At 46.5% G+C, this 26,650-nt stretch overlaps 1 protein-coding gene across 1 annotated transcript in view; it reads right to left on the reverse strand.

Annotated features, from left to right (window-relative positions):
- Positions 1 to 26,650, reverse strand: part of LOC138497282 (dynein axonemal heavy chain 5-like) — a 1,499,851-nt gene that overhangs the window by 720,100 nt on the left and 753,101 nt on the right. Inside the window, exon 48 of the mRNA XM_069620634.1 lies at positions 4,586 to 4,897. Coding sequence (XP_069476735.1) covers positions 4,586 to 4,897 — 312 coding nt within the window. The remainder of the gene's footprint in view (positions 1 to 4,585; positions 4,898 to 26,650) is intronic.

The following is a 26,650-nucleotide window of genomic DNA, read 5'->3' on the forward strand; positions in this document are numbered from 1 at the left end:
TCTGGAGCCAGAGACAGAACTATTTTAAAGGATATTATTGCAAATCATGCCCTTCTTGAACAATTGCGAAAAATCTACCCCTTCTCAAAAGAATATACACATGACGTTCTCAGATGGCACCTGGCTAAGACTAGAATATTTTCTTGCTTCCACCTCTCTAATGGATTTGATTATTTCCAATGATATTCTCCCAATTGGCATATCATACCATGCCCCAGTGGTTTTTGAATTGATCACAAATGTTGTACGTTCTAAAATGTCTAGATGGCTGAAATAATATGTGGCAATTAATGATAACTGCTTGTCAGAGAATACTGAATGGCCAGTCATAAAGGCTATGAATGACACATCAGCTTCAGATGTATTTGAATCAGCCAATAAAACAATGCCAGCAGCACATTATGCCAGCCACATTCAACCAGATGGAATGTTGCCACATTTACCTTTTCCACCCCAGAGCCAGTGTTTGGACACTGGTGGGTCTGTGTGCAATCAGCATTTTTGGGTTCCAATTAATCTTTTTGGGGTACTCTCTCTGAGCCTGCCATTCTTCACCCCCAACCTCGTGCCCCAAACTCCCAAATCCTGTACTCGCTTGGAACTCCCTCAGCTCCTTTTGCACCTGCAAATCAACTTACCTGCCTATTATGCCTTGCCAGTGGAAATGTGAATATATTGCCATTCAAGACCTGAATATCCAGGGCCTTAACAGCATGTCATCCGAGGCCCATACATGAGGAATATTTGGTATGAGTACCGACAAGAATCTGTTCTTGTAACATAATTTGCAGTGAAGTGTTCAGCCCCCTGGTATCCTGCAGATCTATAGGGATCTCTCAGTCTAAGTCATCTCTGTTGACCTCACCAAAGTTTTCCTGAACTCTGGAATAATGTACTTCCCAGTATCCTGTACCATACCATTCATCCCACCCCCAACAAGATGTTGACTCCCTTCAGGACTCCAAGCAGGGCATCTCCACCTGGAAGCCCCCTTCAAGATCTCCATTATCCTCCCAGCGCTGCAGTCCATGCCATGCTCTCCTCTTGAGGTGTGCTTACCGTGCTCTTGAATCCACGGAGTGGAGGAGGTCTCTCTGGTGAACCACAGCCTCATGCTGCAAAGCTGTAGTGTCTGGAGTCAAAATGGCATCATCGCCACAGAGCTCTGTGGTGCAGGCTCTCCAGATCTGTGCTGTTCCGAAAGCATGATTGGAGCTCCACAAGTTGCTGACACATTTTAGTGAATATGGACAGCATTATGCTCACCCCTTAGCGCCACTGATGGATCACTGACTTCTGGAGCTGGCTGTGCCATAACCACTGACCTGACTGGGAGTTCCTTGGTGGAAGAATCGGATTTCTTTTTCTCTGAGCACATGTTCTTGGTTGACATAGAAGCACTGCTGGAATGTAACCTCTTCCAGAGCTGTTTTTCCATGGAACTGATGGAAAGGCTCCGACTGAAGTTTCTCCCCTGCAAGTGCTCTGCGTACGCCTGTTCTATTCCTGATTTGTGTGATATCATCTATATAGAATCAGGACTGTGCACATTGTTGACATTTCTTAAGTTTAGCAATACTGATATTGTGTTACCTATTAAGACCCTAGCCGGAAGAACACCCTGACCCTGCAGAGTGTTCTATCCCTAGGTTGAGAGTGGTGCATCGCCTATCTAAGACAGAGGATAGACAAAAAAGAACTGGTCCTAAATCTACAATGAGTAATGGGTCAGTATTTCCAAGATGTTATATGGGCTGTCCCATGTAAGAGCATGAAAAATAATAATTGATGGGAATGCTGCAGGGAGCACATGACGGGGGATTTCCAATTCGTTATCCACCCTCCACAGTGTGTGCTATCCCCACTCATCTGTAAGCTTGCATAATGCAAGTATACATTCACAATGGATAGAAATATCAAGCAAATGAAACTATCAAAGAAGTTTCTGTATTCCTGATGTCTCGTGTGTTTACATAACTTTACTTTCTTATCAAAAGACATCTTTTGAACTTCATTTCAGGAATCACTCATAAGTCTTAGTATACTGCACGTAAAATGCCATTATTGTATCATATAGATCCTAGGCATTAAAGGTTGATTATTCTCAACATGTGTCTCCTATTTGTTAGAGGCATCCATGAGGTATAGGGTCGACCGGTTTCAATGATATATCTTGTTCAAATCAACTTCGTCAGGACCAATTTCTTATCTTGTATATAGCCCCTGCGACACTTCAGGAGAAGTTGATGAAGACCACCTTGCTACCAAGACATGAAAGGCCTGTGTATCCTCGAGTGCTGGGACGTAGTATAGAGGAGGAGCCAAGTACCCCCTCTCCAACTGCCCCTCCTAGATTATCTGAAAAATATGAACCAAAGTATGTGACGTATACTGAACAATTAAACCAGCAAAGAGAAGAGCGTGGACTCTGTGTAGTACCCATAAGAATACCTATACCTAAGAGAATATGGGAGGTAAAGTACCCATTGAGGAAACCATACCTGCATACAAAACAATATGATGGACATTTGAACGAGATTCCTGAAGAAACAGAGAAACTAAATGGCAAAGATGAATGGTGACGTCCTACAAAATTGAATCAACACCCATATAGAAAGATAACCAGACCAGACAGGCAGATGATTTGTAAAACACAAAGTACCACCAAGGATAAGTGACATCTTGGGATCAAGATGAAGAGATTTAGGCCACAGACCTGATGAAGATACTTAGTTTCAACGTGTACAGATGCAAGAAAACATAAGCAGCAAAGCAATCATGAAGCTAGCCACAAGCTTTTGAATAGTCAGACCGCGGCAAGTGCCTATATATATATATATATATATATATATATATATATATATATATATATATATATATATATATATATATATATATATATATAGAAAGTAAAAGGTGGATGTTTCCACTACGCACATAAGCAGTACTGAACAAAGCAAGAAGAACTAATTTCAGTGTCGCAGTTAAGAAAAGCAATTGAATTAAACAGAATAAAAGTTCAGCTAAGGAGTTCACTGAGCTAAAAAAGCCACGGTTTTATCAAACTGGAATTGGCTGACATAAGATACAATTAACGTGAAAGAACAGAAGCTCCTGTTCAGAGAGGTCAAGCAAAAACAAAAGACGTCAGAGGACTAAGGAAGAATAAAATCAAAAGCTTGATTTCATGGTGTCCAGTCACATGGTAAAGGGAAGTTGGACGAACGAGATGATCACACCTACGCATGAAGGCCGGCTGGTGCCCATACACCTTAAAAATGTGCAGAGAATAGTATAGACTCAAGGCCAACTTCAAAGCACTCATTGACACTGGACCATTGTGGTGATGATGGATGATATGCTAATTGGTGGCAAGCTGGTGCTAAGTCGAGCTCACCCGCACCTGGTTGTTCAGTCTGCTTGCTGCTAGGCGTAGGTGGAAAAGTACTGACAGTGGTTAGGAGCTAAGCAATTGTAGGGGACCACGTAGTTGGGGGGGGTCCTATAGCTTGTGTAGCCAATGGAACGTCATACATTTAGTGATGTTCATAGTGGCCATTTTAAGGGGAGGGTTAGTTGCCCCACCTGATAATTATCCTACCACCTTCTTTTGTTACTCCATACAGATATAGAGCTTATACTTAGAGCTTATACTTAGAACTTCACTAAGACCCAATCACACCCCCGTTAGGTTTGTGTAGTTTGCCACGTAGGAAGACGTTGGTAATGATGCAGGTCAAAATGTCAATGATGACCAGTTATGGGTATAAGAGCCCAGTTCTTTTATGAATTAAATAGAGTCAGATAATCGAGCGATTGCAGATGTTCGTTGTACTCCCCGTTTTAGATGCTTGATATTAAAACAGACGAACTTCGACAAGCTATTTCTGTCATCTTGATTATTGATGTATGAATAAAATCTGCATCCCCATTCATCTCCTAGGTATTGCTAGTCATCTTAAAGGGCTGTCTGAGAGAACACCCAGCTCAGTAGGGGTCAGCCCCTGGCAGGCCTCCATTTTTACTATTTTATCACCTCCGTATATAACACATGTAGCGGTCACGGGAGTCAGTGATGGATATTGTTGGATGCCACATGCCAGGGACCGTAAAACCTGAAAGCTTCTTGCTCATTTGGGGGGAAATTGTTTTGAAAAAAACTTGTGTGACTCTTGGAGGCTCTGAGGGTTTTCTCAAGTCCAGCAACCCATGGAGTCGGAAAAGGAAATGTTGGGCTGAGAGGAGGAGGAGGGGTCGGGAACACTAATACCTTGAACACTATCACTTCTGTTGGAGGCCGCAAGAATGATCTTGCAGTCCTGTGCTTAAGGGTGATGCCACCTGGTGCCTTTCAAATGTGATTCAACATGTGCGTAGGCCTCAGACCACAGGCTGGATATTTCAAAGTTAAGGAATCTGCAGAGGAGATAGTATCCTTTAGAATAACTGATTTAATCCACCACTGACACCGGTTAAACACACTTACCCATAGCCAAATCCCATAGTCCTTCCCTTCCCGGATTAGCAGTTTCAGTAAAATGCTCCAAAATCTATAGTTTCAGGGAATATACATGCATTACTTTACCTGAAAGATGCTGTCAAAGCAATTCCACAGAATGTCTTGATGTGTCGGGGGCAAGGTTTTGAGCCACGCTTTTAAGATTGGCCTCCAGTCCAGTACTGAGGAGCTCATGAAGACCATACCATTTCGAGAGACAGTTGCCGGGGATGCATTGTCAATGTTGTGTGGTTCAAACACAACCTTGCAGTTTGGTGCCATCGGGATACGATCCCCATTGGCTAAGGTCAGTGTTTTGTTGTCATCAAGAACAGAGTTCAGATTCTCAATCCAAATTGCATCCACGGGACCATCCAATACTATCCAGATATGTTCTCCCTAAAATCAATATGAAGGAAACAGAAGGAAAGCTTGTTGACTCAGGCAGTCTTCAGTATAAAGACATAACAGCTATTTGTTGCAAAGTACTATTCAGGCGAAAGCACATCTACTTAAATCATGTATGGAAAATGCACATACATAATGTTGCTTTAATTATTTGATCTTATGAAGTGCATGGATCAAGAAAAAAGTAATGGAAAATAAAAGGCAAAAATGAATAATTAAACTTTAGTATCTCAAAATAACACAGGTTATGACACAGGGTAGGAAGAGAGGAGATGGAGGTGGTGGTTGAAAGCCTTATGTTATCTACTGCCCTAGTGAAAGATTAATCATCTGGGCTTCTTATTTGAAGAGTTTTATGATACATTCAAGCATACAATTCCAGGAACTTACACTATATTTTCAGAAATTCAGATTTAGTTTAGCAAGATACACAAGTCTCTTGGAATTCCGAAATAGGATTCATCATTCTACCGTCTGTTATTAAGTCCCATGCTTTCAGCTAGAGGATTGGACTGAGGTGGTCATGGGGGCCTGAGACCATCACCATTTACATGATGTGTGCTCCAGAGGATGAACATGGGTATGCCTGCCTTTTTTGCCACACTTGCTTAGCAAGTAAGGGAAAACTCTGGCCTGTGAGGTTGAGACATCTTCTCCCTGCATGGGAGGCATCCAATCCGGACATCCTGATATGATCAAATTCAATGTTAAGGCTTTGTTCAAATGAAACAAATAATGAACAAGGGTTAAGCATTCAAGCCCAAAAGGACCAAGCATACACTCTCCTAGGTGTCCCCAGTATGCTAATAAGAGAGACTGTTCCGTGCAGTTGTCACTGAGCATCACTGTTGGAACCAGAGGCTCCTGCGAACCCCAAAAGCCAGCTTTGACAAGTGCCTGCATCAGTGAAGAACTCTTGCATACCGGTCAAATCTAGTGAGGAACATCTGGAAATGTAGCATCTTGGTGACTGCAATCGATCTTGAGGACAATCCGAGATGGCCCCTCACATGCAATGGACTGCCGGTCTGCCTGCAAATCCGCCTTTCAACTCCATGCAGCTGGAGCAATCGTAAACCCTTGGCGAGTGAGCCAGCCATAGGCCTCTCTCCTGCACCTTCCCAGCTGAAACCATTCAAACAATTAGCAACCACATGAGCAAGGTCGTAAGAGTATAGAAAGGGAAACAAAGTTAAGAGGTGTGTGAGTCAGAGGCATGATTAGTGTATACTGCATTTCAAAGTGGTGAGGAGGAGAGGAGGAGAACGGAGCAGGTCAGAGGATGGGGGTTGAAGAAAGAGGAGGGGGGAAAACAGAGGAAAAGGAGTGGTGACAAAGGCAAAGAGGAGTGTTCAGGAGGAGGAGGAAAGAGAAAGACAGTAAAGGTGGAGCAGATGGGACCAAGAATGGAGGGAATAGTACAGAGAGGATACAACTGGTGCAGAGAGGAGAAGTGGTACAAAGGAGCTATGAGAAGGAGGAAGACCGAACAATGGAGGGGAAGAGTGGAACCAAGGAAGAGGAGGAGGTGGTGGACAGGGATATTAAACAGGATTAGCGAAAGAGGCTCACAAGGACGTTGAACACTATTGTAACAGCCAGAAGACCAGGAACAGCCCAGGAAACATGGGACTCAAAACGAACATCGAACACATAAACCCGGAGGAGGGGTCCACGGGAAGCACTGTGGTAGACGCCAGGGAAATAAAACAGGAGCCTGAAGAAATGGCCCGGACAGAGGAGGAGGGGGCCACAGGAGGAAGCCAGTCCTCGTGGTCGGAGGCAGACATAGGAGCCAACCGCAATGTGTGTTATCTGGGTTCGGGTAATAGCGACCCGAAATTAGGGCGGGTTGCAATACCAAGGTGGAGGACTAACTCCTGCACTGGCTGCGTGTTACATCTGAGCCGAGGAGACCGCGGCACGAACACTCAGCCAGAACGAGTGACAGGGGAGAGAAGAGCGAGGCTGTGCGGCTTCGTGTTTGGGGCCAAAATCCTGGGAGACGGCAAAGACAAACAGGATCAGAGCTTGCTTTCCCCACAAAACACAGAATACAGAAGTGTTATTGGGCCAAGATGCCACAAACGGGGGACGAAGCAAAGAGGTTCAAAAGGACCATATGAGCTGCTGCTCGAAAGAAGGCTGAAAGATGCCGAGAGGAGATACGATAAAAGTAATTTCACCTTACCTTACCAACGGTGGGGAACTCTGAAACCCGATCTTCACCTCACGGCAGATGGCAGGGAGGCATCATGGCGACTGGTAGCACAGAAGGAAGGGGGCGGGGCTTGGGAGGGTTTTTCAAGCCTCAGGGCTGAGGAGGGACCTGATTGGTTCAAGAGTGTCCAGCCCCTATATAAGTCCAAGAGAGAAGGACTGACGGGAAGTTCTCTTTCTTCTTGCAAAATCGATTTGGAAGCGAGGAAGCCACAAGCTCATATCAATGGGCTTATGAGGATTAACCCTAGGATGTCCAAGAACGCATATTAGACCTGACGTTCGAGAGGGGGACCTCTTCCACTCCACCACGGAACAGCTCGCATGCGGCCAAGTCTTTCTCCATCTTGACAAAGACCACGCCCAAATCATACACCCAGTCACAGCAGCGCTCCGACAAGGGGCGTACAGAGGGTTCCACGGCTTCCAGGAACGCAGGTCCAGGCAGCACGACCGCTCGCCTACTCCAAATCTGCGCAAGCAACAAAAAGGGGATGAGAGGGGAGTAAGGGCTTTTTCCAATCCCCCTCCTTTGCAACAGCCTCTGAGGGAAAGAAGGCATGACACGCCCCTCCGAGTCCACCTGTCTCCAGTGGGGGGCAGGCTTGCTCTCCATTCACAGTTCTGGTGCCAGAATTTCACTGACCCCTGGATCCTCTATGTAGTATCTACGGGGTACCTCCTACCCATCCCAGCCTCTCGTCCCTCATCCCCTCAAGTTGGAACAGCAACTCTTCTGACGGAGATCCGGGCACTCGTAGAGAGCCAGGCCATGGAGGAAGTCCCAGCCTCCCAGCAAGGCTTGGGGTTTTACTCCAGGATTTTCGCCAGGAAACATGGGACTCAAAACGAACATCGAACACATAAACCCGGAGGAGGGTCCACGGGAAGCACTGTGGTAGACGCCAGGGAAATAAAACAGGAGCCTGAAGAAATGGCCCGGACAGAGGAGGAGGGGGCCACAGGAGGAAGCCAGTCCTCGTGGTCGGAGGCAGACATAGGAGCCAACCGCGATATGTGTTATCTGGGTTTGGGTAATAGCGACCCGAAATCAGGGCGGGTTGCAATACCAAGGTGGAGGACTAACTCCTGCACTGGCTGCGTGTTACATCTGAGCCGAGGAGACCGCGGCACGAACACTCAGCCAGAATTTTTTAATATTATTACATTTGTTACTTGCCCAGACCCGAGGGTATCACGGCGAAAATACAGGTGAGTTGTCACAATTTATACAGTGTTGTAGTACAGTCATAGCAAAAATTTTTAAACTAAGGTTACAACAAGCATGTAGTCAAATTATTTATACCAAGGTACGTTTAGACAGGTAGCCACTCTCAATTTGTTTCAGCACTACTTGCAGTTCTGAGGGCGACCCCTAGCTGTATAGCTGTGGGACTCAAGCGATTAATATTTATTGAATAACCAAGTTTTCAGGGCTTTTTTGAATCTTGGTAGGGAGTCCTCATTTTTCAAGCTAAGGGGTAGTGCATTCCAGTGTGATGGGGCTAGGACTTTGAAGCTATTTCCTCCTGCTATGCTGTATTTGTATTGAGGAACTTCTAGGAGGGCCAGTTTGTTAGATCTCAGTGACTTACAGGAGATTTTTTTCTTAATGGAGTTGTTGAGATAGCTAGGCGCTTTGTTGGTGATACATTTGTATACGATACTAAGGGTTTTGAATATGATTCTTGCTTCAATTGGCAGCCAGTGGTTTTCTCTTCTAATGCTGGATATGTGTTCAGATGTCTTTAATCCTAGTGCTGCTCTAAGGGCTTTGTTCTGTAATAATTGGATTTTGTTTAAATTGGTTATGGAAGTTCCTAGAAAGAGGATGTTACAATAATCCAATTTCGTTAAAATCAGAGCTCTGGCCAATGTGATACAATTTGAGGGGGTAAGAAATTGGCAGCTGAGAGTGCGATAAGTTTTTTGTATAGGCTGTGGACGAGGAGAGGGCTGCTATTTGTTTGTGCATAGAAAGGTTGGCATCTATGTAGACACCAAGCGTTTTAACTTGTTTAAGTACTGGAATCAGTGTACCATCAATGTTAATATGAGAGTAGTCCGGGTGGAGGGTGCTTATTTTATTTTGGGAGCCCACAATGAGGACCTCAGTTTTCTCATCGTTAAGGCAGAGGCTGTTGAGGGCCATCCAGTTTTGGATTATAGAATATACTTTGTTTATGGTGACGGTGTCTTGGGTGTAGTCGCCTGTAATGGGAATGAGGATCTGGGTGTCATCTGCAAAATTGGTGTAGATGACACCCATATCGTCTGAGGCCGAGAATAGGAGTTCAGTATATGCATTGTAGAGGGTGGGAGAGAGGCAGGATCCCTGGGGGACTCCTATGGGTACTATAATGGGGTCCGCTGTAAATTTCCGATGGCAACTCTGGATGTCCGGTCAGTTAGAAAGGATTTGATCCATTTTGTGGTGTTCCTGGAGGAATTGAAATCTTTTTTTAGGGTTTCACATAGTTCGTCATGGTCTACCAGGTCGAATGCTGCTGATAGGTCCAGTAGCAGTAGGGTGGCTAATTTTCCTGAGTCTCTAATGGTGTCCAGTTGGATTTTCAGATCCAGGAGGGCTGTCTCGGTGCTATGGTTAGGTCTAAAGCCTGATTGTCTGGCTCCTAGCAGGTTATTTTGTTTGAGGTGGGATTGCATTTGGTTATAGGCTTTGGCCTTACGAAGATGCAAGGATGCATTGGAATAAAGCTTTTTCCCGTATGCCTCCAAGATCTTCTCTCATTGCCTAGCAGCGTTGCAGAGGAGGAGGCGGAGGACGACTGCGGCTTAGAGTATAGTGATGCCGCAGCGATCAACTAGGAGTGTGGCGGAGAAAGGGCTGATAGCAAGAGTGTATCCCCCTCCAACTGCCTGTTCTTGGTGTCCAGGCATTGATTGACCGTCTGGGCCAAGTGGGGCTTGAGCCAACCCTTTTTTGCCAGGGAGACTACATCAGTCTGCAGTGGAATTCCCGTGTTGCTCGACTTGGGTTGAGGTAGGCCTAGGTACTCTGCTAGCCCTGCAAGACATTCGTGGAAGGCCTTAGCTGACTCATCCATATCCTGTGAGTCAGGAGGATCCTGCGTTGGTGGAGGAGCAGGGACTGGGGTACAGGGACCGGAGCCGGAGGCTGCGCAGGAGGCTGGCACGGACTTGTCTGAGGAATCGGCTGGGGGGCCGGCGGTAGGGGGTGCTGGAAGCCCTGATGGCACCCCTGAGGACAACCCCCATCCGAGAGGACTTCATGAGCCAGAGGAACCTCTCAAAGAACCTGTCTTCACAGGCCGGAGGAGTGGTAGGGGATACATATGGGGTAGCAGGAGGCTGCTGGAGCCGCTGCATACCCTGGCCATACGGATGCAGTGGGACCCTGCCCTGCGCAAATGAAGGATAGGCTGTAGGCCATGTACCTGAATTAGGCCAGTCCCACCTTGACACTCGTTCCTCGTCAAACTCACGGAATGGCGCCGTACGGGTGCTGATGTCTGGCACAGCAGACAATTTGTTGAGCTGCCTGCCACGTGCCGGAGCCGTACTGCTCGGCTCGCTGGGCCCAGCCTCCTCCAGGACTCTTGAGTGTGGATCGCAAGGCCTGCCCTGCTCCTCGGGTCTAGACCTGGTAGGTGCGACACCCTCGACCCGAGGGCTGGTAGAGCTGCGTTTAGGCGCCCCCTCAGACATATTGCCGGTACTAGGGCGTAGCCTTCGGACATAATGTCGGCACAAGGGCGGAGCCCCTCAGTTGAAGATCTGGTACAAGAACCTTCTTGTCCCTCAGCACTGTCACAGGGAGGATCCGAGGATCCCTCATCCAGTAGGCAGGTAGCTGAAGCATGCTGCTACAAGAACCTGAGCGGTCCCTCCCGTGCGGGCGAGTCCTTGGGAAGGAGTCTCCCTTGCGGGTGCGATGGAAAATAGAGGCCCTACCTAGGTCCTGGATCGATGTTTCACGAAGTCCTTGAGGTCCTCTGGAGGCGACTTCTGGAAGAGCTCCCTCCACCTGGCCAGTCTGTTCTTCAGAGACCTCGATGACAGGGCGTCGCACACTGTACAAGCTTGCCAACCGTGGTCTGGGCCAAGGCAACGTAGGCAGAGGGCATGGGGGTCTGAAGTTGGGAAGAGCCCGTTGCAGGATGAACACCTGCTGAACCCTGTGGAAGTCGACATGCGCCGGGGAGGAGCGTGACGCCTGAGGACTGAGTACCTAAATGATAAAAAGACAAAAAAAAAAACAAAAGAGAAGAAGTATCCGTGCGTGGAATTAAATGGCCGAAGCCAAACCCAGGAGCGCTGGTCAATTTGGCCCGTTCCCGTCGATGTGGAAAAGGGGACTGAGGTGTGGCGCCGGAGGGCAGAGTCAGGGCAGCGCATGGTCCCATGGCTGCACCCCAGCGCGCCTCTAAATTTAAAGGGGAAGAAGGTTTTTTCTGGTGAAAAAGGTTCCGTCTCCCGTCCCTTGGAAGGGACGCCCATGCAGTATGGAGGAAAGGGGATGGTATGTAAGTGTAAGAGAAAATACAAAGAGGTCAGTTGGAGCATGGGGTGTTTGTAGTCTGTTGCAGAGTGGACGGGGCAGTGGTGTAGTCGGAGAAGGTTGTTGAATGCCATGATTCCGAGGCCAGGCAGTGGAAGAATGAGGCATGAAAGAAAAGGAGGGTGGGTGTGGGGCCCAGGAGAAATCCCTGAAGGGCAGAGTGAGTGGCAAGGGACAGAAGAAGGCAGAAAGGTAGGTGCAATGAGTGGGATAAAATGGCTACTGATCGTAACGTGTGGAACGCGGGCTTGGTCTTGCAGTTTACGGGCCAAGTTCTTTACGTCCTGTCTGGCTAATTAACATTCTAAGGCCTCTAATACTTCTTAGCAGCTGGGCCCAGAGGCATGAACAAGGGCAGGCCTAGTACTCAGTGTACAGTACACAATGATATGTGTAAATTATGTTGGGCACAACTATTTATATTAAAAGAACAGACTAGTCTAACCAGGACATGCTATTGAGGGACCACTTGTTTGACAAGCAATATTCACACTTGGCTTGTTTTATACTGGGGGCTTAACATATACTTTACATTTTGGGGGCTAAATGAAATTGCAACTATAGAGTGCAGGACCATCCTCGATGAAGGCCAGGCCTGTAAGTGGCATATGTGATCAGTCAGCTGTGACTGTTCACCAAGAGAGGTATACTAAGGATTAAGGTTATTACTTGTCTTGGTCATGTGATCTGGGCTGTGACTGTGTGGCCGGTTGGAAGGAACCACCTGGCCGAAGGGTCACAGATTTCACTGTATTGTGGAGCAGAAGCTGTGTGCAGCATGGCAGAGAGGATTAATGGCATGTTGGTGAGCAGAGGGGAAATATGGTGAACACAGAGGATGCTGATGGAGAAGAGCCCAAGGAAACATTGATGGTGTGGGGAATTCGACCATCCGCACAGTGGGTGTGTGCTCAGGTGGGCTCTTTTTAAACTTTAAATGAAATTGAATAATGCTAGATCAACCTGCGGAAAATGTGTGGGGCTAATGCGCACTCATTTTCCTATGCTCAGCGCACGACATACACATAGAACTGTGTACTCTGGGTGGACAAAGCCTACAGGCGCCATCCCATATTTAGTTTGAATATGACAGCCAAAAGTACATCAAGGCATCTCAGTAGGGGGAAGGCAAAACCTTCCTCCTGCCATGGCCAGCCTAATTAACTAACAAAGGCTCCATGGATCCGGCCTTTCCGTTGTTAGCTGTTGGTGGCAGCCTTGCATACTAATCAGACTTAATTCAAACAAGCCCACGGGAGGCCTGGTTGCAGGACTAACAAAGGACAGGAAAACCCCAACAACCTTTGATATGCAATGTTTCAACCTGAAGCCAGCTCCCGCCTCTCAGTATCAAGGGCAGTGACCTGTCATGTCTGGAACTATGTATTTACAGTAGTCATCGCCGCATGCGGACTCCATTCAGAATGGACGAGTAAGTGGTTTGGCAGAGACCAAAAGTCTGGTCCCGCTGCAGCTTCAAGGGAGACCTGCCGCTCTAATCAGGTACCACAGAGAGCTCAATTAACTAGAGGCGCTTTGATCCACAACAGACAGGAAGATTTGTGGGACTCAGCATTACATCTTTTCACCCCTTTACCTTTTCTGTTGCAAAACATTCTGGTTATGACCTCATGCATACAGGAGATTGTAGTAGGGACCCAGGATTGGTTCATTAAGGTAGGCTTAGCCTACACCAATCACTGGGGCCCATTTGTCTTTAAAAGAGGGTCAAGTCCCTCTATTTTGGCAGATCATCTGAAGACTTTGCAAGGAGTAACAAGAAGAACTAATTTGGACCCTGGCTGAAGGTCCAGTCTGCCTTACAGCTTCTGCCAGTGAAGGAAGGCCAGAATTTCCAAAGAGGGAAGCAAGATCCCTCCCCTAAACATCTCCCGGGGAACAAAGGGCGATACAGAATCCAGAGGACCCTCTAGCAGCTCCAGAACAGGTACCCAGTCAGCACACTGCATACCCTACTAAGCTCGGCAAGCAAGCTTCCTAGGTTGGAAGTGCCACAGAGTATTTGAACCAACCCAAGGATAAGGCGGTGCCTGCAACACTCCTCAGGTTTGGGACGTCAGCCATAAAGGACGAAACGAGCCCAGTGAAGAAGCTAGGAGGAGCGCATCGTCAAGCATCAACCAGTGTCCACCTTAAATGACATTTTCAAGCCAGTCGAGCCCCTCGAGCTGCAACCGACTACACCAGACTGTTGTCACGCAACACAGTTGCCAACATCATTCGAGGTGCCTCGACCAGTGCTTCAGACCCACCAACCAGCACTGAGATGATTCCTGACCCTGACCCGCTGTGTAGGTCAGCCTGCAGCCGTCCGTCCAGCCCCGCTCACTGAACTGCATGCCTCCTGATACCCACAGCTGTCTCCCGTTTTGAACTTTGTCACAGGAGCTGTAAAGCACCCTGAAACCGACTCAACGCTGTTGAGCACCAAGAACTTCTACAAGCACAAGGTAACATTGTGGTGCTGTCCCCCTGGTACTTCTCTGAAGTCCCCTAGGTACATTTACGATCCCTTTCTCCCTTTGTGTTGAAACCAAATAGCATTGAACTATTGCAATTAATTACTTTACCGACTACCATCCTGTCAGTATCCAGAGTGCATCTCTGTTCCTTCTTGAAAAAGTCTGTCCACTGCATTCCTTTAAAGGGTGGGTTGTATTTTGTAGTGTGCTAGAACCGTCTGTTGAATAATAATAAAGTCGATATTTTTGTACAACCATGACTGGACAGTCTCTTATATCATTGGCTAATAATTGTATTTTTGCTGTGTTGCAATTAACCAACGATCCATGACCTTGCATAGATAAGCCTGCCGTTCGGTCCATGTTACCAAAATTGGACAAGGAGGTATATAATTTGCTTGTGTTTCCAATATGTTCGGATCCCTTCTGGTGTACTAGAGGTGTGAGGATGATTGATGGTTTGGAAACCGATATTTATCCCTGGACAACTGGTGCCCCAGAAATTGATTTGTCACATTGGTGGCAGGCGGTCGGATCTAGTTGGAGGCTTGCTCACAGCTTAGTCACCCAACGATAAAAGTACTGTTTTAAAGCAACGTTTAGACACTGCTAGGTATTTGTAATAATCATGGATCTTGACAGACTGTGAAAGGCATGAGCAAGAATGTCCTGCATGTCCTACGTCAAGAGAGGGGACTTCTCCACAGCACTAAGGTTAATAAACCTGAGTTACTGAGCAGCCTCCAAGCTTGGGTAGAAGCGAGGGCGGTTGGAGAAAAGACCAGGCGACGGGCTAGGCCTGTGTACCCGAACGAAAAAGACCTTCTGGAAGGGGAAATGGAAGGTGACGAAGACAACATGAGCAGGGTTTCTTGCCAACCATCCCGCCGGGGGGGTTGGGGGGGAGGGCAAGCGTGGTTTCTCAACACTCTAGAGTGTCAGTGAGGTTAGGGGCTAGTGCGGCATCCCGCAGGTCCCAGGACCCAGCACACTGTCTAAGTGGCCCCGTAATTGCTCGGCTGTTAATGAAGAAGCAGCTACAAAGTTACTGCTGGAGGAGAGGAGACTAGTGCTAGAGGAAAAGAAACATCGGGACAAGATCACCATATAGCAGGACAGGACCGCCATAGAGCTACGCAAGCGGACGCTTGAAAAGAAGTAAGTCAACAGATCCACCTCTAGCGAAAGCAGTAGTGGCTCAAACCAGAGTGCCCGGGATAAGCCCCCGGCAGCACATCCCCAAAGACTTAGTGCAGGCTTACGAAGTGAAGAAGGATATTTTTGACTGGTTTGAAGCATTCAAGCTGGCTTTTCAGCTACAGGAAGTGGACAAGGAACTGTCGGGTGCAGCTCTGATGAGTCGCTTACCGACACCACAGACTCATGCAATTCTTCAGTTAACTCCAGAGGAAAGGCCCATTTGTGAAGCATGAAGGCAGCCCTCCTCAGGAAGTTCTGTAAAACCCCAGAACAGTATCTCAAGAGCTTCAGAGAGCTTGGAAAGAAAAGTGGGCAGACATTTGAAGCCTTCACACACTTGTCGTTGCAATATCGGAGCGGGTGGGTGGCTGGTAACAAAGTTGACAGATTTAAAGGGATGTACAATTTGATTGCGTGTGAGTATGCATTATGAATTGTGAGGTTGACCTACACCAGCATCTTGTGGACAAGACTATAACAGACCATAGGGAGCTTGCAAGGCTGCCAACAGGTTTGAGAGTACTCAAATCCAGAAAAAGGCTCAGGCGAGCACACCCAAACCAGAAGAGAAATCTTCAGATAAAAAAGTTTTTAAAAAGGATGGGAAGGACAAAGGTCCAACCCAATCTTCTTCGAATTCTGGTCCTCAAAAGCATGAAGGTAAATCCCAAAACTTTAGTTCATCCAGTTGGGCCATTGGAAAGGGGATCCTGCTTGCGAGGGCTTAACCAAGCAAGCCCAAGTGAATGTTGGACAAGAGGTCATCATGAGTGCGGGCCTCCTAGGCCAAGGAGTGGTTGAATGTGGATTGGTTACGCTGAGTAGGAACAGTCCTGGGTCTCCAGGAGAGATCCCACTTCCCAATAATACTCAACTCTATTTAGAACATGTGTATATCAATGGACACAAAACTCCTGGGGTCTAAGACTCTGCCGCTAGCGTCACTGTTGTCACCCAGCAGCATGTACAGCCAGGCCAATATATTGATGGGCCCGATTTTCCGTCAAACCCACTGAGGCTACAGAGTAAGTGCCCCTTGGCCATAGTAGAGTTCAGCTGGTGAGGTGAAACGGCCCAGCGCCATGTAGCTGTGAAAGACTGCATCCCTGTACCATGTCTGTTGGGTAATGATCTTCTTGATTCTGAGATAGTCGCAGCAGCTACCCGGTCGAGGGCAAAAGAGATTGCCAGATTTAACACTCTCAGAACCTTAGGACCCAATGTGCTTCCAGAGGGCTTGTTGGAAGAACCTGCATGGCCTGTAGCCCCTAGTCCAGTTCTACAGACTGCTGAGTCACCTACTCCTGCGGGAGATGGGCCAGTGGCCACTGAGGACCCTACTTTGGTGGCAGGGGACTCCGTGACTTCAAAGTTGCTTGGCACATCTCAGGGACCTGAGGTGGGGGACCAGTTAGGTGCAGCTCTGAAGGGCCTGCCCAAGATGAATGAGTTAGTCTGATCTGGGCACCAGCTGATGCAGATTTCTTCAGAGACCAGAAAGAGTGTCCCCACTCTGGCGGGTCTGTGAAAGCAGGCAGTGGAGCAGGCTAAGGGTAAGGCCACTGGACTGATCAAAGTATACTGGGAGGTTGGACTCCAATACAGTGAGCCAAAAGACTCTGAGGGAAAGGGCACCAGCAGTTTGGCGCTTTAGCAGTGGCACAGAAAGTTCCTTTTGTATTTGACTCACCAAATTCCTTTAGCAGGTCACTTGGGAGTGACTAGGACATTGGATCGGTCGTCTGTGCACTTATACTGGCCGCAGTTTGGCGTAAAGTTTAAGGAATTTGTGTGGTCCTGCCCAACCTGTCAAGCTTCAGGCAAGTCAGGTGGTGCCACAAAGGCCCTCTTGAAAGGCCACCCAACCATGGATAGTGGAATTAAGAGAATAGGCATGGATATTGTGGGTCCTTTGAATCCTCAAACAAGCTCAGGGAATAGATACATCTTGGTGGTGGTAGACCACGCCCCAAGCTACCCCGAGGCTGTCCCTCTGAGGAGCATCAAAGCCCCTGTGGTTGCAAAGGCTCTGAATGGGATATTCTCCCATGTTGGATTACCCAATGAAGTCGTTTCTGACGGGACCAAACTTCATATCAGCATATATGAAGGCTACGTGGGAAGAGTGTGGAGTCACCTACCAGTTCTCTACATCCTTCCACCCACAAACAAATGGGCTTGTTGGGCGGTTCAACAAGACCACGAAAGGCATGAAAGGTGGCTTGAAACAGCACCTGAGGAGAAAATTGAATATTCTCCTGCCATGCCTTCTGTTCGCATACAGGGAGGTGCTACAGAACAGAGTAGGACTTAGCCCCTTGGAGCTTCTGTTTGGACACCCTGAACGAGGACCCCCCCAGTCTAGTGAACAAGGGATGGGAGGGCAACCCCTCGTCCCCTACACGAGATGTGGTGGACTATGTACTTGGCCTTCGGTCTAGAATGGCAAAGTACATGGAACAGTCAATGTGAAACGTAAAGGCCAGTCAGAAGCTGATGAAGCACTGGCACGACCAGAAGGCCAGCGTGACAAGTCTAATCTTCAGGCCAGTGGGTGTGGATTATGGAGCCTGTCAAACCCAGTGCCCTTCAGGACAAGTGAACTGGGTCTTACTGTGTGCTGGAAAAAGTCAGTTTGGAGAATTATCTCATTGACGTGGAAGGACCTAAACAGATGTGCAGGGTCTTTCTAGTAAACCGGCTAAGACCCCATTATAGCCGGGATGACTTAGTCATGGCATTAGTGACTGATGGAGACCGAGGAGATCAATCCCCCCCCAGACCTCCTGCACATTAAAGCCAGAAATGTGTCAGTTGAAAGTGTCAACCTTGCAATGGACCCGTCAGAACAACAACTGTCAGACTGTCGCGGTTTACTGGGACTGTTTGCCGGTCTGTTTTCAATGACTCCAGGTCACGCAGATTAGTGTCCCCATGATGTGGACACAGGAGACAGTAAGACGGTGAAGAGTAGGATTAAACGGATGTTCGATAAGGTCAGGGACACCATCAAGGAGGAAGTTTGCAACATGCTGTCCCTAGGGATGATAGAACCATCCCACAGCCCCAGGGCTAGTCCAGTGGTACTGTTCCCCAAAAAGACCAATGGTGGGAAGACAAGTTCACTTTTGTGTGGAATAAAGAGGGCTCAATTCTGTCACAAAGACAGATGCTCACCCCATTCCTCGGGCAGATGAGCTCATTGACAAGCGCGGTGCTGCCAAGTACACAAGTACATTGGACCGCATGGCTGGTTATTGGCAGAGGTCGACTTGACAGATGGAGTGACAGAGGTCAGCATTCTCAAACCCGGAAGGACATTATCAGTTCACTGTGATGCCCTTTAAATTGAAGAATGACCCTGACACTTTTCAGCGGATGGTTAACCAGGTTTTGACTGGTCTGGAAAACCTCAGTGTCGCCTATTTAGATGACATTGCAGTCTTCAGCCGCACCTGGGAGGCTCACTTATCCCACCTGAAACAAGTGCTTCAGGCACTGCAGAATGCATGTCTGCCTATCAAGGACACCAAGTGCCAGATATGGAAGCAAAAGGTACAGGCTGTGAAGGATTGGGATATTGCCACCACAGAGATGCAGGTGAGAGCCTTTCTAGGTCTCACTGGGTACTACTGGTCATTCATCAAGGGGTATGGGACCACTGATGCCCTTGAATGATTTAACTTCCAAAAAAATGCTGACGATGGTAACTTGGACCCAGTCTGTCAAACCACCTTCCAGGATTTAAAGGATGGACTATGCGGTCCCCAGTTCTGAAATAGCCAGACTATGGTCAGGAGTTTCTTATTTTAGAAAGACGCCTGTGATTTTGGGAGTGGAGCAGTGTTAGCGCAGCTGAACTCTCAAGGGGTAGAGCAGCCTGTCACCTACATTAGCAGGCCATTGACAAAAAGGGAAAGGGACTGGGCAGTCGTTTAAAAAAAGGCTTACGAAGTCGTGTGGGCTGTAAAAAAGCTGAAACCCTACATCTTTGGGTCTCACTTTACCAGACAGACCACCAGCGTCTTTGATGATTAATGGCTATGCAAGGGGAGAACCCTAAGCATTTGCATTGGGCCATATCCGTACAGGGATCAGATATGGACAACCAGCACAAGCCAGGCATCCAGCAGGGAAATGCAGATGGCCTCAGCCTGTACTTTCGCCTTGATGATGAAACAGACCCTCAAGTAGGGTGGTAGTTCACATTTTGAGGCTGAAGGGTATGCGAGGAATTCGACCATCCGCACGGTGGGTGGGCGCTCACCTGTGCTTTATTGAAATTTTAAATGAAATTGAATGATGGTAGATAGGTCTATGTGTATGTCGTGCGGTGAGCATCAGAAAATGTTTGCACATTAGCCTGTCTACTCTTGGTGGTCACAGTCTAAAGATACCCCCTGCGCCCCCAATCATATTTAGTTGGAATATGACAGCCAAGAGAACATCAAGGCATCTCAGAAGGGGGAAGGCAAATCCTTCCTCCTGCCATGGCCAGCCTAATTAAATAACAAAGGCTCCATGGATCAGCCCTTTCCTTTGTTAGCTGCTTGTGGCGGCCTTAGATACTAATCAGAGGTAATTCAAACAGGCCCCCGGGAGGTCTGGGCCCAGAACTAACCAAGAACAGGAAAACCCCAACACCTTTGATATGCACTGTGTCAACCTGAAGCCAGCTCCCGCCACTCAGTATCAAGGACAGTGACCTGTCATGTCTGGAACTATGCATTTACAGTAGTCATTCCCACAGGGGGGCACCATTCAGAAGGTACGAGTATGTGGTTTGGTGGAGACCAAGGAAGTTGATTCATCACAGATGGCTAATCAGAGTGGTGAGAGCCTGGAACGTATGTTACTGTAGCTAAAATCCTGCCTTTGTGAAGAGATGGCGCCAGATATTGAACAAGTGTTCGTTAGATTTGATATTGCTGACAATTGAGGAGCTAGCCCAAAATCTAACGTCCCTAGATACGGAGATCGACAACATTAAAGCAAGCCTTAGCAAAAGAGCAACAGCAGAACAACTGCAATCAATTCTGGAAGACACAAACGCTAAACTGGAAAAGTATAAACAGGAGTTGGAGACGAAGAAAGTACAGAAATTTAGAAGGGGCACTGAAGACTATAAATTAGATATAGTCTATACTTGGCAAGAATATCATGGTCAAAGACCAAAGCGACCTTTCCAACCAGTAAACCGAGCAAACCTAATCCTAACCAGGAAACTGCATCATCTGAAGCCTCTAGCACTGAGTTGGAGGAGAGGGTCACAGTCACTCAAACGGAAGAGGTACAGGCTCAAGACACAGAGGAAGCAAGTGGATCAACAACACCTTTTTTAGAAAAGGGCCCACCAGAAGGGGACAGAAGAAAAAATCCACAAAGAAAGAAACCAGTGGTAAAGAAGACCTAGTAGTCAACATCAGCTCCTACCAACTCACACGACTTGAGTTGGATGTACTGAAGAAAGGACTGTCATTTGTTCCTACGTCCAACAGCAATCTCTTAAAAGAGAAGATTGATTTCTTCAAACTTATGAGGAAACTGAAGCTTAAAACCTTTTTTGACACTGTCGCAACAGAATCAGAGACAGAGGAAACAGAATTCTTGGAACGTTGCCCTAAGAGCACTTTTAACCCCCCTCTACAGAACCACGTGTTATCTGTCTTCGAGAAATCAGTTTTGGAAGACTTCAAGAAGATCCGTTTTGAACATAAGGGACGAGGGAACTTTACAAACCGTGAGAAACAAACACTCAAGAGTCTATTGGATAACGAGGAGATTATCTTTAAGCAAGCGGACAAGGGGGGTGCATTAGTCCTTATGGACAAAAAGGATTACTTAGACAAAGTACTGCGACAACTTATGGATATTGATACATATATGGAACTACCCAACAACCCGACAGAACAAATACGTACCCTGATCCATGAAGTCCTTGATGAAGCATTATCCAGAGAAGTCATATCGGAAAAGACCAGGAGATTTTTTGCGAACTAACATCCGATCACTCCGGTTCTGTACATTTTGACAAAGATTCATGAAATGTTGATCAAACCCCCAGGCCGACCAATCATAGCAGCAACACAGAACTTGCTTGAACCTCTAGCACAATACCTGGAAAAAGTGCTACAACCCCTGGTCCAGGAGACAGACGTATATAAAAGACACTATGCATTTCCTTCAGAAGCTAAGATCAACGGAGTTTGTGGTAGGAAGGGATAACCTCTTCACCATGGACGTGACCTCACTGTATACTAATATTGTCCATGAATCTGGTTTGGAAGCAATAGAATGGCTATTGTTAAGAACCCAAAGGTGTCAGGGAGACAGACTATTTGTGCTTACCGTACTAAAACTGGTCCTCATGAATAATTTTCTTAAATTTCAAGACCAATACTTCCTACAAATATCGGGCACGAGTATGGGAGCCGCCATTGCCCCCACCTATGCAAATGCATATATGTTCTATTTGGAGCATGAGCACATCCTCTCCTCACCGCCTTGGGTGAGACATCTTTCCATGTACGTCCGATATATTGACGACGTGTTCGGAATCTGGACAGGTCCCACAGATGAATTGCAGGAATTCTTTGGGATGATGTACCTTATGCATCCCAGGATCAGATTTACCACTGAAACCAGTACCACATCTGTAAACTTTCTGGATGTTGAGATCTATGTTCAGGGCAATTCCCCGCCAACTAAGATTTACACTAAACCTACGGATAAAAACAGCTTATTACTAGCAATGAGCTTTCATCCCAGACGTACGGTGGACAGTGTACCTCTGAGTCAATTCTTACGGTACAGATGTAATATCTCAGACAATGAGGAATACAGAAATCAATCCAAGATCCTTCGATGCAAATTCAAGGACCGAGGTTATAAACAGGACTTGATAGCAAGCACTGCAAACAGAGAGGAACTGCTAGAGAGAGACTCTCTCCTGGTACCTAAACCAGTGAAACACCAGGAAACTTTGGTGTATGTAACAACCCACTCTGTCCAGAGCCCCATTTTCAAGAGGATCATTAAGAAATACTGGCCGATGTTACAAATGGACCCCCAACTCCAGCCACTCTTTCGCCAGCTACCTACATTTGCATACCACAAAACAAGTCTTTACGCAACAGTTTGATCAAAGAGAAATTGGAACAACTAAGAGAGAGGATACGCAGAAGTTCAAGGGCACACAACCATGCAACAACTGTCAGCAGTGTAAACAATATTCTACAGGGGAACAGTATACCACATCCTCATTCTGGCAAACCTCTACTACTGAGACATTCGGCCACGTGTGATTCAACTAACGTGGTCTACGCATTGAAATGCCCTTGTGGCTTATATTATGTAGGGATCACCACAAGAAAAGCCAAGACGCGCTGGACCGAGCACAAGTCCAATATTCGGACAGGTAATAATCAGCAGTAGCAATGCGCTGCATTGAAAATAGACACACGATAGCCCAACTGAAGTGCGTCATTCTAGAACAGGTCAAACAAGGCCCCAGGGGCAGGGATCTGCACAGGAAACTTTTACAGAGGGAAGTGTTGTGGATAGACTTGCTTGGCTCCATACACCCAAGAGGCATGAATACTGAAATGGATCGAATGTGTTTTGTATAATTGTTTGTCACCCAATTGATTGAATGTAATTGATGGAATACCCCTTGACATTACACAACGGTCAGGTCTATGTTAGCGGTGTTTGGTGGTACTGTAATATGATTGTATCATCACTTATAACACCCCTCCACTATGAATGTATGTTTTTGACAATTCAGTTATTACCTTCCGATGTTATTCATGTCTGAGATTCGTACACTGTCCTCTTTGCCATCCCCCTAGGAACTCGTATACTTTTCATGAATTGGGTTAGGGGTTCTTGGGGCACCCGACTGGACTTTGTTCCGGGAGAGATGCTCCTCCCACTTTCCCATTACTTCTCAGGAGGTATGGATTGGCATTTTACACTCCTTCCGCCCCAAGGACCTTTACATATGCCACTTCTGCAGACTATCATTCTTCTCCTTTTGTTTTACAGCGCCCTCCTGGGCACTAGGAATTATCTCCTTTATCCTCGGATTCGGGACACACGTATCAGTCCCCATCATCTCACAGCCCTTTCCGGGCTCTCTCCTAACATGCAACGGTCCCGTACATCTCGGTGTTCGGAAACGAGGGCAGTGTTGCCTCAGCAACGCATCCTCGTATTGCCCACACCAAGATGGCCACCGCCGTCTGGAAGATGCCACGCGCATGCGCTGGTGTCCTTGGCAACACATTTACTCCTGAGGGTGCGATCGAGCAGCGATCGGGACCCTACTCTGTATCGGGCACTTGCACTGAGCAGAAGGTGAGTTAGCGCACTGCTGACACTATGTGGTTTGACTCGTCTCGCCTTAGATATCATAGGGCTCACGTACTTCAGCGGGTTTTACCGCGTGCATACACTTTAACGTAAAATGTTTGGAGGTGACCACAGAGGAGTCCATATGGATTCATCACATAGTTTCGACCAATTTTTACTGAGTTGCATAACTCTTTGATCTTGCCCCTCATCTCTCTCTCTAGAGAATTTCGGGCACATACATTTCAGCGCGTCTCTCTGCGTGTATGCTGCTTAATATGCAGTGTGTGTAGCGGCGCGCAGATGAATACATACTGTCTATTTTACATGAATTGGACTGGTGGATGCGGGACAGCTCCCTAGCAGTTCATAGCTTTTATACCATTGAGCATATGCATATCCTCAGAGGTGGTACTTATTTTTTGTACGTTAACTACTGGCTAGTCTGATTTCTTTCCTGTTGTTTCCCACAGTTCAGAGCAGCTCTGTCTACATCCCTATAGACCATATTCCCTCCTCTCCGACTAACATTCGGGTAAGTGCTATTGAAGTTTCTAAGCTCTTCTCTACACGTGTAATTAGGAGACACTTACATCCTATCCTCTGGGTATTAAGAGGAGTTGTTTTCGTTATTTTGCAGGTCCAGTGAGTGACCTGGAGTCACTAGGAAACGGCAAGGAGGTCAGTTTCATATTTAGCCTTATATTTACCGATATCTACCATTAAGTATTTATTTTTGAGACACATACTGATGTACATTGTTTTACATTACCTTGTAGACACATTGCTGAAACAAGTTGCATCAAGTCTAGGAAGCTGAGTACGCTCAAGCCCTGAAGAAGGATTCTGTTATAATCTGAAACGCGTTGGCAAACCCTGGTTACCATCATTTGAGTGTATTAGGGGATACCTTATGTGATTTAATTTGTTCACCAACAATTTCCTAAAATATAGCAGTGTACATGTGAATGCAATATTACTGTTCCCTTACTTTATTTGAACAGAATTATTTACCTTGATGCAACATACTTTATTTTGAATGCTTAATTTCAACTTATGGATTTGGGGGGCATCAGGCCTCTTTAATTGTATGTAAATAGATTTTCTTTTTGAAATACAGACTCTTATGTGTGTTTTTGTCTACTTTTCTGGTTCCAAAGCACATATATAATTGATTATAAGCAACCAATCGATTGTACGTAACCAACCACCCAAGAATTTCCACTGATTATACGCTCGATTTACTAGTCTGTTTTAATTTAGTTACTCTTTCAGTAAAAGTGGGGTATTTACCCCGTAAGAGTGCACTAGAGGGGGTGCCAGTTAGCAATAACTGGCTTACGGTTCACTGTCAGTCTGGGACCAGGTGGAAGCTAAAAGGTGCCCTATTGCAATGTCATGGGTATAGGTGGTGCCACCGGGTACCTTGGGGTTTGTGATGTAAAAGAAAATCCGAGGTTCCAGCCTGGAGGCTGGACATTTTAAAGATGGTGTCAGCAGGGCAGATAGAGAAATTAAGGTTTTCTTTCACTTTACCAATGGTGTCTGTACTCGGTCTATAGCGAGTCTAAGAGATAAAGATATCACATACATCAAAGGTACATGTAATGTTATCGGCAGTATAAAGGTTTCTTTTTAAATTATTCAAATCTAGGGAGTATGAGGTGGCCAGTTGGAGCATTTCCAAATTTTGAGTTATATGCACGTGGGTGATATTTTCGAAATGCAAAGGGCCCGATTCATGGAATATTTATTTGGTTTAAAGTGAATTATTAATCGGGCCAAATATTCCATGAATCGGGCCCATTGTGTTTTTACAATTATTCTATTTTTTTTTTTCACCGGAGGTGCTGCTGCATACATGTTTTTTCCGGGTCTGCTCCTAAAGTCTCGTTTATAATTCCAATTCATGTAAACATCATTTGGATTAAAGGTAATTAATTATCGCGCTCATTGTAGCACGTATTCAGTAGTGGATAGCTCAATCACGATTTATGGAACGAGAAAGGGAAGTAACCGAATGTTTATTATTCCCTCTGAAAATATTGTATTATGTATCGACACACTGATGCTTTGTAGGCCAAACACCTGAATGCGTCCCACAAAACAATATGGGGGGCGGCAGCGATGGCGCAGCCAGCCCTCACAACAGCGCGTGCAAATCAGCCATCAGAATCTGCCACCGAGTTTCCGAGCCAGGAACAGGACATTCCAGACATTGATAAAGGACAACAAATGTTCCAAGGCGAGAAATCAGCAGCAAAACAGCGCACCGCTGAGAACAAACATTGGCGCCACCAATGACCATCTGACCAATGTTTGGTAAAGGCGCAAAGTAAACAGCACATTGCTGGACCAATCGTCCACACTCGTTTGGAATAAAACACTAATTTTCAGGATTGCAAGCTTGGCTGGGAATCGTTTGAGCAGCAGGCTGCGTGGGGCTGTACTGAAAGGCAAAGCCCTTTGAATTTTTATAAAGTGACTCTTAAACTTGTGCGCGGTTAGCAAATCTCTTGGAAAGATAGTCGCATGTATCAAGCAGCACTGAAAACCCAGTGTTTAGCTGTAGTAACAGATCGCATAAAGGTATGGAGAGTATGTTTTACAGCACCATTCTGTGAAACAAATCCTCTGCAGCAGCTTACATCCAGCACCCAAAAGAGAAGTAGAAAAACGACTCAGAGAAATAAACATAAGGCCCGATTCACAAAAATCTTTTTTAAATGCTAGTTCCTCCATTCACTTGCGCGGGAATGAAGATATGGCCTAGTCATAAAGGACCTCTGCATGCACCCATACAAATGCCCTTTCTCATGACTATGGAACACTTGGAAACTTAAAACACTTTGGAAACTCGAATATTGACCCTGCAATGGATGTACAACTTCGACTCCACAGCCCTCAACTACTCGCCATACCTAACTTCGTCCAATGATACCTGTA

This window comes from Ambystoma mexicanum, chromosome 5q, assembly GCF_040938575.1.
Source record: "Ambystoma mexicanum isolate Mex_15411 chromosome 5q, UKY_AmexF1_1, whole genome shotgun sequence".
NCBI classification, from domain to species: Eukaryota; Metazoa; Chordata; class Amphibia; order Caudata; family Ambystomatidae; genus Ambystoma; species Ambystoma mexicanum.